Genomic DNA, 13,784 nt, shown 5'->3' with positions numbered 1-13,784 from the left:
GGCTCCCTCACGTGAATGCTCTTGCTTGGGGCTCAGGGCATCCCGTGGGACTCACAAAAGGGATTACAATTTAACTGATAGCATTGCAGCAAATGAGCGGGAACCAATCATATTGATCGTTCCCTGATCAGTAGCAGAGGTGACTTCATGAACATGTCATGACCACGTCACAGTTGCTATTCTCCATCGCGCCGGTTGAGGCTGACCCCAGAGGTCAGACTGTCCTGTCGCCTCACTGGCGTCTCATCTGCTCTCTCATGCTTCGCACCTCCTATGTGTACTCTCTGACCCTGTAGCAAGTATGCTTAACTTCCCTGTATCTACTTCCTGCCTGGACATACGGTGGCCTCCATATTATAAACGTGTTCCTGGTTAAGTGGGCAGTCTGGGGACACCCAACATGACAGATTACCATCCAGGGTTAACAGAGATAGGGCTTGTGCATGAGGATTGGTGCACTGTGCAGTGCAATGAGCCATTCAAGTCAGCTGTGGGAGAATCTTGAGAGACCATACTCTCACAGTGAAAATTAGGTTCAGAGCAGTTTCGTTCCTAGTAGGCTCTGTTATCTGCTGTTTGATTGAGAATTTGTTACAGAATCTAAGTAGTTCTCTGACCTGTGGCTGGTTATATCCAGATATATTTCCTGGTATAATATTATTGTTTGCTATTCTCCATCTTAGACTAGGCAGGTTGAAGTCTCCATTGAAAATAATATCTTGTAATAGGATTGACAGATTATGGAGGCTATTTTCTATTTTGTTTATCTGTTCTGTCCTTAGCCGTTGCAGTTTATTTTCTCTATTTTTACTCCCAGTACCTCTACCACCTCATTTGTAGAGTTAAGGAGCTCCAAGCATACAAGGTCTTCCCTAATATACAGACCCACTCCTCTATGGGACCTCTTTACTCTATCACACCTGTATAGGTTATATCCTGGTATCCAGATCTCACAGTCCAAAGTTCCCCTGTATGGATTTCTGTGAAAGCTCTAAATACTGTGAGGAGGCGATTTATGAACAGTAATTTATTTTTCGGCATTGTTTTAGTCCCTGTATGTCGGCATATTGAGTTTGTTCTGACCTGTTCTGGTTGTTGCCTGTTATAGATGTCAGTATTGCGGAGTGTAGTGGCACCTGTGATGCTGGTGTGCGTGGGGTACTGATGGTTGCAGACCTGGTGAATACAGTAAACAGTGTTTGAAGTCAGGCAATGGGATCAAGCTCATTATACTAGGTTCGAACTCTGTTATGATCAACTAGCGTGATAAATTCTGACGGAAATCAATTCTGCAGCCTCTTGGAGACAACTTATCTCCAACACAATCATTGACTCTGGAGTTCCCTTTGACTTGATGCTGGAGATCCTTCAAGGTGTTTGTCATATTCCATCTAACTCACTACTCTGGAGGTTATCGAGAACATTGAGCAGCTGAACCTGGAATATACCTGGAGTAGGTTTTGAGCATTCTTCTGTTTCCAAAGGCCGCCCAGGGGCCATGCTTGACTTGTGATTGCTTAATCTGGTAAATTGTTGCTGGCAGTGGCCGCCACGCCCGTATATCAATTTCAACGCGGTTGGTTCGGCACTTCCTGCGGAAACTTGTCTAGTTGTTTTTTTAACATATCCACTTTTGTTCCTGTAATATTTCGTACTAGATTGGGAAAGTGGCTGTGCCCAGGCTCTCCACCTCTCTCTCTTCTCTTATTCCCCCCCTCTCCCCACTTTCCACTTTTCTCTCCCTCTCAACCTTTCTCCCCCGTTTCCTACATCCCCCCCCCCCCCCAGTCTCTCTCTCTTTGAAAAGTTAAAATTATGAAGCACTATTTTTATTAACACATTTAGGGACATCTGCATCTACCCTAGACTATATGAAGAGGAGTATAGTGTTATGAAGCACTAAAAAAAAACTCCTAAACAACTCTACGGAAAACTCAACCTCTATTTCAGTCATGACTTCATGAAAGTCAGAGGTGGGGTTGCTATATATGCCAATATTTCTTAAAGTTTATCTCTGTATTTCTATCTTTATCTCAACCTCCTCTGAAAAGTTGAGTGAAGCCCTGTGTCTGGCCTCAAACCTCCGACAAACGTTTATTTTCTTTTATAGATATAGATGTTTCACAGAAAATCACTCGGGAAAATAATGCGATTGCCACTAAGTAAGATTTTATAGTTCAAGGCTTGTCATCGCATCGACCACCTGCCTTGCCTTGCATGTGTCACTTGTAAGGCGCTACAGCAAATTTGTTTTATGTTTTTTACTAGTTCAAGTTTGCATACAAATTACACACATCTACGTAAAAAAAATCAATTGTTTTAGCCAACTAGAAATGTGCAAACCCAAGCGCCCCACCTAACCTATCAGGGCTGTTGCATAGACAACTTTAATAATTTTTACTAATTCATCATATTTTTATTACTAAATTTCATAAAAATACAGCGTGTCAGGTCTGGGAATGTGTTGCTCTGGCAGTTGCTATAACCCCTTGCAAACTTCTTTATCTGCCCTGGTGAGCGCTCTCTCATGATCTTCCAAATCTTCCCTGGAGATCCGTTTTTAACGGGCCATCTCCCATCTGATGTTGTTTCCTGCTAGACCACAGAAGCCTTCACCAAAACGCTGAAGTCAAAAGTCTCTTCTGGACCTGAGAGGTGTAGCTGCAACTTCAGGTACCCTAGTAACTAACACTGGCTTGGTTTACTGTTAGCGCCTCTCAACCTCTGGAAGGTTATTTAGGTGATAACAACAGCTTACTGACCAACCAACAAGTCAACTTTTAGTCCTGAACATAGTCCAGGACTAAAGTAAACTCAGTGTACGTACACCGAGAAGTGGGTTACACCTCTCGGTGTATACATCGCTGACACACTGGTAGTGGCTTGTATAGTACCGTAGTGGTGGCGTCATCACTCTGTCATTGTCTTGATTGGCTCATGGCCTCCACACTTACTTCACGCCCATACTCACATCTGCCGTCTCCGTGACTCTCTATGTCACTCGGTGTCCATAATCTTTTAGCCTAAAATGATAGACGGAAAGGGGAACTATCAGGAGAAAGTGCCAAGCCATTAGACTATATATCACTTGGAAGGGATCAGGATAAAGATTTGGGATGGAACGGGGGTGGGAAAGGGAAAGGGATGATGCCCAACCACTTGGACGGTTCGGGATTGGACGTTGACTTGCATGAAGCAAGTACGTCGCTCTACGGTCCAGCCCAAGTGGTGGTGTTGAAGTGTTTGCATCACTAGGTGACATTTTGAGTGTTGGTTGTAGCCAAATTGTTTCAGATTTGATTACTATTGTACTGTCGTCCCTCTTCACGCTTTTTGTTGGGTTGAAGTGATCACGCCACCGGTATAATGATAGTTTAACCTGTCCTCTTGAGTTGCCACAACAAACAACTGCTTCCTATAACGTGGGAACCCAAATCACTGACCTAACCTAACTGACCCACCCATAGAAAACGGTTGTTTGTGAGCCGCTACTTTCCATACTTCCCTGTGTATTGTCCGTTGGGGATTACAGCATCAGAAGACAATGTGTTATTTGAGACTACGGATTGGGTAGTTGGTGCACCTCAAAATCACAGGGATAGCTCAAAGTAGCAAATTTTATCATTACGGGAGAAATAGGAAGAGAGTAAGCTTGTCCCATCACTTTGGGCAGTTTAGCCCAGTTACAAATATATTTGTCGTTGACCTATTGATATTGTATGCTTCTTGATATAATATTGTTCTTATTTGTTGATTATATTCCACTAATAATGCTCTTGAATACCCTAATGTTTCGTGTTTTGTTTTCCAGGGAATATTAATCTAATTACTAGTGATAATTGTGTAGTGATGGTGAAGATGTTGTGAGTGGGTGTTAGTTATGGTGAGGTAGTGGTGGTTGCGCGCCTCGTGGCCAGAGTGCCGCCCCCTCCCACCACCACCATACTACTGCCACCATGGTGCCTGCCGACGCCGGTGACGACGATGGCCTCTACCAGCCGCCGCGCCCACCACTGCCAGCCCCAACACCCTATACTCACCCTCGACCTGTTCTCCCTGCAGCGCCGCCCAGGCCCACGCTCTCGCCTGCCCCCTCCCTCACCCGCCTCACCCACCAGCAGCAGCAACAGCAGCAGCAACAACAACAACAGCAGCAGCAGCAGCAGCAGCAGCAGCAGCAGCAACAACAGCAGCAGCAGCAGCAGCAGCAGCAGCAGCAGCAACAGCAACAGCAGCACCATCAGCAGCACCACCACCAGCAGCAGCAGCAGACACAGGTTACGAGCAGTGGGCAGTCAGTGTCACAGGGCTCAGTCACCTCTGTGTTGTCATGTGCCCCTCAGCCCCTGCCGGGCCTCGCCCAGGGCCCCATGCCTCACTTCCTGACCGCCACCCCTCTGGTAGGCCTGGCCCCCCGCCCTGCCGCACCGCAGCCCCCACCCTACCGCTACCCACCTTTTCAACCTGTCCCCATGTACCGGCCGCCTCCCAACCCTCGGGTGGGTGCTGCCGGGCTCCCGCCCTCCATCTTTGGCCCTGACGATCTCCCTCCCCCTTCCTTCCTGTCCTCCCTAGCAGCCCGCTCGCCCCTGGGGGGCACAGGCAGCCTCTCCTGCCCCACCAGCCTCAGTCAGCAGGCGGTGGGGGAGCCAGTGCCCACAGTGGTGAGCTCCTCAGGATACTTGGCTGGAAGTGTGCCGGGGCCTGGGTGCTGGTCGCTGCCCCGGGACCCTCACAGCACCGCCCCGGACATGGCGGTGACCGTGAGCCACGAGCGGGGTGCATCTGCCCCAGCAGCGATGGTAGGTGGGGTAGGCGAGGAACTCAAGACCCGCTCACTGCCCACGCGGTGCCTCCATGGGGCCCGACCTCCCCTGGTGGCCCGGCGGAACCTGGTGCTGTCTGAGGGTGAGGGAGGCGGGCCGGGCTCCTCCTCCCTCCTGTGCGAGGAGGACGGCTTCTACTTCAACCAGCCCCTGTTGGAGGAGTGTGATGAGGACCTCTATGGCTCCTCCGAGGAGCTCTCCTCCGGCTCCTCCATCCTGGAGAAGCTCATGGTCTGGGCCTACTACAACGCCGAGGGCCAGCCAGAGGACCCCCAAGGTATGCCCTCTCTCTCATGGGCCCTCCAAGTGCCCAGCATGACCTGGAACCCTGGACGTGCTAACCATTACCTTGTGCCATTGATGCCATGCATGACCTGGTGGCACGCATGACCTGGCGTGCTTGTGTGTGTGCTCACCTGGATGAACTAGCAGAGTTGAGCTTCAGCTCCTAAGTCTTGTCTCTCTAGTTACCAACTAGTTAATGCAATGTCTCTCTTCCTGCACGTAACTTGTGTGTATAAAAAGTTACATTTATTCCCTCTTGAACTAAAACAAAGGATTGATGTCTTTGAATTATTTGTTTCCATTTTACATTGATAAGTGTTGTTCAATCAATTTCCAATTTTAACATTCAACAGTTAACATTTTAACATTTAGTGCTTCCATGTGTGTCTCCTGTGGAAAATATCCTCTATTATATATACAAATATTCAACATATGGTCTTTGTGACTCATAGCTGTCCAAAACTTTTTTTACTGGATTTGCAGGTGTTTGTAACTCTGAATATTAAGCTCATGTTGCCATAACAAAAGCTACCTTTTATCACATAATTTGCATTAAACATATTAATCTCATGTGTTAACTATCATAATACGTCAAGAACAGTGTTCTGGAGAAAGGAGGTAATAGATATCTGAACTATAAACGATGTTAAACACCACGTTGTTTCAACTTTGATTCAGAATGTAATCCTAAGAGAGAAGCCAGGCTAAATTACTAAATTAATTCAGATTATCAAGAAGTGTATGAAAACAAATGCGTCTTCTGTATTATTATTAACCATCAAAGAAATATTCAAACGGAACCCAATTATTAGAGTACCAGACCTCGCTTAATTTGTAAAGATTTGAATACTTAATTATGCAGTAAATGCTCTACGCTACAGAGAGCACAGCTACCCACCCGCAGGCAACACTTGGCGTCAACCAAGTGTTGCCATCCCTTATGAAAAATACACTTGCTATGGCTTGAATTTACCTAAAAAAATTTTCCCCTATCACTGTCTTCTCCACTGGACGAGGCGTCTCATTTGTTGAGTGTCAAAGACAACAACAAAATATCTCTGGTAGATGGACTCCAACAACATCATAAGTCTACCGAGTGTTACATCCACCTGCTGAAAAACTCTGGCACTCGGAGTCACTTTCTATCTGTTACATTTACAGATAAGTTGAACCTTGTTAAAGTCAGTAGGTTAATACAGACAAGCTGGTCGTTCTTGGCGACCTCATCGTGAGAGGTGGCACTGGCCATGTGGCGTGTGAGGGAGTCATCAGTGGAAATGGCATCGAGTAACAGTAACAACACTACATCTGCACTTGAGGCCACGTGCAGTAAATGATCTGATCAGAAACACTGCTCTGTCTACCTTAATGTAACAGAACACCCTGGATGCACCCACACTCAAAGCACTGGCACCTATTTGACTATATAATAGTCTGTAGGAAAGTAAGTAAGTAAGTAATTATCAAAAGAAGGCACCAAACCGGGAAGGCTATGTAGCACCATCAAATACGCAAAATAATCAGAGGGCGCTAAATATCACCAAGGATGCCAATACGAGAACAAAAACGCATAAGGCGAACGATATCAAAAGTATCCGAGTCACCAAGAATTCTATCGAGGGACAGGTGACCGCGAGGGGCGGTCGGAAAGCAAGACACACGCTTGTCCTGGAAGTCAGGACATTCAAGAAGGACATGCACGACCGTAAGAGGGACAATGCAACTAGGACAATAAGGAGCAGGGCGGCGCTCCATCAAGTGACCATGGGTTAAGCGAGTATGGCCAATACGCAACCTCGCCAGAGCTGTTTCCCACCGCCGGTTACGGTGGAAGGAGGACGGCCACGAGGAAACACAACATTTAAGAGTACGTAGCTTGTTACCAGTAACAGACAACCAAGAAGCCTGCCAACGGGTAAGGACTGAGGAATGGATAACCGGGTAAAAGTCGGAATACGGAATGCCTTTACGAGAGATGGGACAAGAGCGGACAGCTTCCTTAGCGGCAGCATCCGCACGCTCATTTAAAGACACGCCAATATGGCTGGGAACCCAACAAAACTCAACCGACTTAAATTTACTGTGAACGAGAAACAGCCAATGCTGGATCTCGACAACTACTGGATGAACCGGATTAAAGGACCCGAGAGCCATGAGGGCACTACGAGAGTCAACAACAACCACAAAGGAAGACTGACAACGAGAAAGCAGGAGACGAAGAGCATAGAGAATAGCATAAAGTTCCGAGTCTGTAGGAAAGACAGACAGGATATCTGTGGCACAGATGGCTGGACAGAACACAGACTGCTTATTTCAAATATGAGCCTCAGGATCCAACCCCCTGACGTCCATACGGTATCAAAGTAACCAAGCGCCTAAATATCCTCAGATTGAGAGGCAATGTGCCTCTCAACGAGGATATGATTTGAGCCAGAGGAGTATTCTGGTTGCCTGTGTCTGAGCCTGAGGAGTTCAGGTGTACAGGTTCCTGAGCCTACTGGACTCTATCATATCTACATTGTAAACTGTGTATGGAGTCAGCCTCCACCACATCACTGCCTAATGTATTCCACCTCTTAACTACTCTGACACTGATACTGGCCGTGGTTTTTGCTTTTGATTTAGCACATGTGAAGTAATATTTTGGGGTTTTCTTTATTTTTTTGAATTTCTTTCTGTTCTAGTTGCCTTTCTTCAGTCTGATATGAATGCTTCAGTCTCTGTTCATTTCTTCAATCTCCCTGTTTAAATTATTCCTTTTTTGTATGGAAAGTCGTGTCTGCTTAAGCATTTCCGTTAACTTTTTTCTTCTTTTGTAGTGTCGTCTGCGTTCTCTTTCTACGTTGGATCTCTTTCTAGCTTTCCTCAAAGGAACATGTTTCAGACAGACTTCATATGCTTCAGAAGTCAGTTCTTCTATGCCTTGTGTAGGATTTTTATTACTTAGAACATTTTCCCATGGAATGTTTGTAAGTTCCCTGTTTATTTTCTCCCAGTCTATCCTTTTATTATTAAAATTTAATTTATTAAATAACCCTTCTCGCTTGTTGTTTCTCTTGGGCCTACTACCGTTATTAATGTTAGTTTGCACTTCAATTAGCTTGTGGTCCGAGTACGTAGTGTCTGAGAGTGTAATGCCTCTGATTAGCTCCTCATTGTTCGTGAATATCAGGTCCAGCGTGTTCTCGTTCCTAGTTGGTTCTGTAATCTGCTGACTGAGTGAGAATTTGTCACAGAATCTCAGTAGCTCTCTGACCTGTGGTTGGTTATTTCCAGGTTGATTTCCTGCTATAATGTTATTGTTTACTATTCTCCATTGTAAACTGGGTAGATTGAAGTCTCCAAGGAAGATAATATCTGGTACTGGGTTTGATAGGTTATCAAGGATATTCCCTATTTTGTGGATCTGTTCAGTGAATTCCTCAACTGTTGTATCTGGCGGTTTGTATATTAGAATAATAATTAGATTTATATTTTCTACCTTGATTCCAAGTACCTCTACCACCTCATTGGTCGAGTTTAGGAGCTCTGTGCATGCCAGCTCCTCTTTAATATACAGACCTTCTCCTCCACTTGACCTAATTACTCTGTCACATCTATATACATCATAATTTGGGATCCAGATTTCACTATCCATGTGGTCTTTTGTGTGCGTTTCTGTAAATGCACCAAATATCGAGTTCGATTCTATTAGGAGGCCATTTATGAACTTAACTTTATTTCTTGATTTTGATTTTAGGCCTTGTATGTTTGTAAATATGAATGACTTGCCATATTGCGTGTCAATTCTGTTGGGCTTTGGTAGTTCTCCCCCCCCCCTCTCCTCCCAGGTCCAGGGTGTGTTGTTTTGGTAATGGTTCGTCCAGTTTTGGTAGTAGTGCAGTTGTTGTGTGGTGTAGCACCTGTGTACTTGTTGATAATTTGTATTCCAGTCTTGTGGGTATCTCCCTCCCCCTCAGTAATCCTGTAGTGGTTCTATCTGACTGTTTCTCTCTCTTTTATGTTCTATTCTGTTTCTGCCATCCTCTAAAAAATTTCCAGTAGTGTCATATTGATCTTCTCGTCTATAACGCTGTGTACCTCTCATGTGGAATTCCTGACACTGAAGATTGTAACAGTTTTCTGTCCCCAATTGAGAATTTACACAATTTAGGGTGGAAGTATCTACATTCCAAAACGGCATGTACCCCTCGCCAACATGTTCCTGCATTTTCGAGGATGCAGAAAAGTGCATTTTGCACCTAATTTCCCATATTTGCATATTCCTTGTGCATAGAATTTGCAAATATTTGCAGTTTTAACATTTTTTCAGGATATTTATACTTGTGTCTGTCTTGACCGCCTATTTATTGGAGCCATCTCCGTTTTTCGTGCCAATTCCTTCATTTATGCACTCTGTCTCACTGTTGCTCTCATTGTTTATATTACCTGGCTCTGTAATATTGCTGTTGTTGTGTACCACAATACCCTCTTCCTCCACACTACTGCTGCGGTTCTCTAAACTACCTGCTCCTGAGTCTTGGTCGTTATCCAGTGTTGGCTTTTCACGGACCACATATATCACTGGTAGCTTGTCTGTGAATGATGATCTCTGTGTAACGGGTATGGCATTCATCAGTTGCGTTATGTTTTCCCATATTAACCTGTCATTTTTGCACACCCAGTATAATCCTTGGCTGTTTGTGCATGCTGTAGATAATTCTGCACAGCCCAGGTGGAAAGTTGCATTATAGACGCAACACTTGACGCCTATAATACGTCTTCCAAATGCTACTAAACACTTGCCACACACCTCCATTGTCTGATGTATTGTATTTGTGCTTCACTGTATGAATCCCTTGTTACTTAAGTAATTTTACTATTTATAGTATTATATTAAATATTTATATTATATGTATACTGTATATTTGTGATATTATGTTTGTTCATTTGTTCAAACTTTATGGTCAGGTACTTAGAGTATGGTAGAAAGGATAGTCCAAGTGTGGTGTCCAGTTGACCATTGTCGTCCCTGGATGGATGCCACCAGTTTCCAGTTACTTGTTTTATAACACTGATTTATTATTTGCTTGTATTATTACAAGGCATTTTCTGCCTAATTTCTGGTTTACATTGGTATGCACTCACTCTATTACTTATTCCTCGATCCACATTTCCATATTACGCTATATATGTCGGTATATTATCAGTGAGGGACTTGCCATACCCTGGGGTAGGCCTCGTGGCTGGTGTAAACACAGCCGTGCGTGATGCCGTCTCTTGCCACTATTCTATATTTCTAATGTTCTATATTTCTAATATTTTATGCACGATTCTCTTACACTTCCAGCTTATATGTGTGTTGTGTTACCTATTCCACTTCACTGTTCCACGTATCACTGTTCACTATATTTCATATACCGACTAAACGCATGTACACAGAGCCTCGTGGCACTGGCTCCCCACGTGGTCCCTCTTTTATTCTCTATTTAACACAAAGTTCCATTGTTAATGACTATTCAACTTTCCAAAGGGTCACTATGCACTTTGTGATGTCTGTAAACAGTAATCCATGGCTGTAATCCTAAGAAATCCCGGTAAAATTCTAAGATTTTAATGGAGCGCACACAACACCTCTTTTCCCTCCAAGTACTTGCAGAGAGAATCTATCCAGAATCTCAGTGCGGATTCAGAGCTAACAGGTCCACCATCGACATGGTCTTTTCCCTCAGACAACTGCAGGAGAAATGCAGGGAACAGAAGCAGCCACTCTTTGTAGCCTTCATAGATCTGACGAAGGCCTTCGACCTCGTCAGCAGGGATGGCCTGTTCAAGATCATCCCCAAGATCAGATGCCCACCCAGGCTCCTCAGCATCATCAGATCTTTTCACAAGAACATGAAGGGCACCGTGGTCTTTGATGGCCTAACATCAGACACCTTCGACATCCGAAGTGGAGTAAAGCAAGCTGGGGCCCGGGTTCCAACCCTATTCGGGATTTTCTTAACAGTTATGCTGCATCACGCCTTCGGATCTGCCACGGAAGGCATCTACCTCCGGGTCAGGTCGGATGGGAAGCTCTTTAACCTCGCCAGGCTGAGAGCCAAGACGAAGGTTCAGCTGAGGAGTCTGCGCGACTTCTTTTTTGCCGACGACGCAGCAGTCACTGCCCACTCAGCCAAAGACCTCTAACGGCTCATGACCTGCTTTAGCGAAGCCTGTGAGCCTTTTGGACTCACCATTAGCCTAAAGAAAACACAGGTCATGGGACACAGAGTGGACTCGCCACCAGACATCGGCATCTCTGATTACAAACTGGAAGTCGTTCCCGACTTCGTGTACCTGGGCTCCACAATCTCTGACTCCCTCTCTCTTGATACGGAGCTAAAAAAAACGCATCAGTAAGGCATCTACTACTATGTCCAGACTGACAAAGAGAGTGTTGGCCAAAAATAGGCTAACTGAGTATACAAAGATTCAGGTTTACAGAGCCTGTGTCCTGAGCACTCCTATATGGCAGTGAGTCTTGGACACTCCACACTCGTCAATAAAGACAGCTGAATGCCTACCACGTGTGCTGCCTCTGACATATCTTGGACATCACCTGGCAGAATAAGGTAACAAACAACAGCGCCCAGGGGAGAGCTATAATCACCAGCATGTACACAATGCTGAAGCAGAGGCGAATGCGCTGTCTTGGGCACGTGGTGTGAATGGGCGACGGCAGGTACCCAAGGATCTCCTGTATGGAGAGCTGATGCAGGAAAAGCGTTCAACAGGCAAGCCCCAGCTACGGTACAAAGACGTATGCATAAGGAACCTGAAAGCCATGGACGTCGATCTTGCTACGAGGGAAACACTGGCCACAGACCGTTCAGCCTGGAGGCAGTCTATACAGAGAGGACTCTCCAAGTTCGAGGAGTCACTTGCCAAGCAATCGGAGGCAAAGAGACAGAGAAGGAAAGCCGGTAGCCAGGAAGACAAACCAGAATCAGACTTCGTTTGTGCTCGGTGTGGGATGGACTGCCACTCTCGGATTGGCCTCATCAGTCACACCAGACGCTGCTCCAGGATTGACAACCAGGGCGCAACTCTATAGTCTCCCGAGACTCAAGGATGCCTACAATTATCCATTAAGAATTTTCTTATCCCCTTATAGTTTCCCCTACAGAATGCTAGTCTTTTGTTTTCAATTCTCTTTCTTCGACCAGATACTCAAAAGTCAGTACACTGTGATGGCTCATTCCTACTGGGGCCTCGAAGTCAATTTTCCTTATGTCGGACTCATTCAGAGTAAAGACTAGGTCGAGTCTCGCTGGTTCATCGTTTCTCCCTCATTCCTGGGGGTTCCTTGACAGGTGTGTAATAGTGAAGGTGTGTGAGATAGTCAAGGTGTGTGTGTAATAGTGAAGGTGTGTGTGATAGTCAAGGTGTGTGTACTCACCTAGTTGTACTCACCTAGTTGTGCTTGCGGAGGTTGAGCTCTGATTCTTTGGTCCCGCCTCTCAACCGTCAATCAACAGGTGTACAGGTTCCTGAGCCTATTGGGCTCTATCATATCTGCACTTGAAACTGTGTATGGAGTCAGCCTCCACCACATCACTTCCTAATGCATTCCATTTGTCAACCACTCTGAACTCTTTTGTCTTCCAGCGAAGTGTCTACGGTTTAATTCCCGTAGTCTCTCCTCGTAGCTCATACCTCTCAGCTCGGGTACTAGTCTGGTGGCAAACCTTTGAACCTTTTCCAGTTTAGTCTTATCCTTAACTAGATATGGACTCCATGCTGGGGCTGCATACTCCAGGATTGGCCTGACATATGTGGTATACAAAGTTCTGAATGATTCTTTACATAAGTTTTTGAATGCCGTTCTTATGTTGGCCAGCCTGGCATAGGCCGCTGATGTTATCCTCTTGATATGTGCTGCAGAAGACAGGTCTGGCGTGATATCCACCCCAAGTCTTTTTCTCTCTCTGACTCTTGAAGAATTTCATCTCCCAGGTGATATCTTGTATCTGACCTCCTGCTCCCTACACCTATCTTCATTACATTACATTTGCTTGGGTTAAACTCTAACAACCATTTGTTCGACCATTCCTTCAGTTTGTCTAGGTCTTCTTGAAGCCTCAAGCAGTCCTCCTCTGTCTTAATCCTCCTCATAATTTTGGCGTCGTCAGCAAACATTGAGAGGAATGAGTCTATACCCTCCGGGAGATCACTTACATATATCAGAAACAGGATAGGTCCGAGTACAGAGCCCTGTGGGACTCCACTGGTGACTTCACGCCAATCTGAGGTCTCACTCCTCACTGTAACTCTCTGCTTCCTATTGCTTAGGTACTCCCTTATCCACTGGAGCGCCCTACCAGTTACTCCAGCCTGTTTCTCCAGCTTATGTACCAGCCTCTTATCTGGTACTGTGTCAAAGTCTTTCCGACAATCCAAAAAAATGCAGTCGGCCCATCCTTCTCTTTCTTGCTTAATTCTTTGTCACCTGGTCGTGGAATCCTATTAAGCCAGTAAGGCAAGATTTACCCTCCCTGAACCCATGTTGGCGATTTGTCACGAAGTCCCTTCTCTCCAGATGTGTTACTAGGTTTTTTCTCACAATTTTCTCCATCACCATGCATAGTATGCAAGTCAAGGACACTGGCCTGTAGTTCAGTGCCTCTGGTCTGTCACCCTTTTTGTATA

The 13,784-nt window shown here is 45.5% G+C and overlaps 1 protein-coding gene across 8 annotated transcripts in view; it reads left to right on the top strand.

Annotated features, from left to right (window-relative positions):
• The window catches only part of LOC123765891 (phosphatase and actin regulator 2), a 568,756-nt gene that overhangs the window by 146,958 nt on the left and 408,014 nt on the right, over positions 1–13,784 (top strand). For all 8 annotated transcript variants that reach the window (XM_069337250.1, XM_069337256.1, XM_069337255.1 and 5 more), the window contains exon 2: positions 3,812–5,103. In XM_069337250.1, the coding sequence (XP_069193351.1) occupies positions 3,957–5,103 (1,147 nt within the window). In that variant the 5' untranslated portion in view covers positions 3,812–3,956. The remainder of the gene's footprint in view (positions 1–3,811; positions 5,104–13,784) is intronic.

Source organism: Procambarus clarkii, chromosome 37 (assembly GCF_040958095.1).
Source record: "Procambarus clarkii isolate CNS0578487 chromosome 37, FALCON_Pclarkii_2.0, whole genome shotgun sequence".
Classification (NCBI taxonomy): Eukaryota; Metazoa; Arthropoda; class Malacostraca; order Decapoda; family Cambaridae; genus Procambarus; species Procambarus clarkii.
Note: the sequence above shows the minus strand (reverse complement) of the source record. Positions and strands in the feature narration are given on the sequence as shown.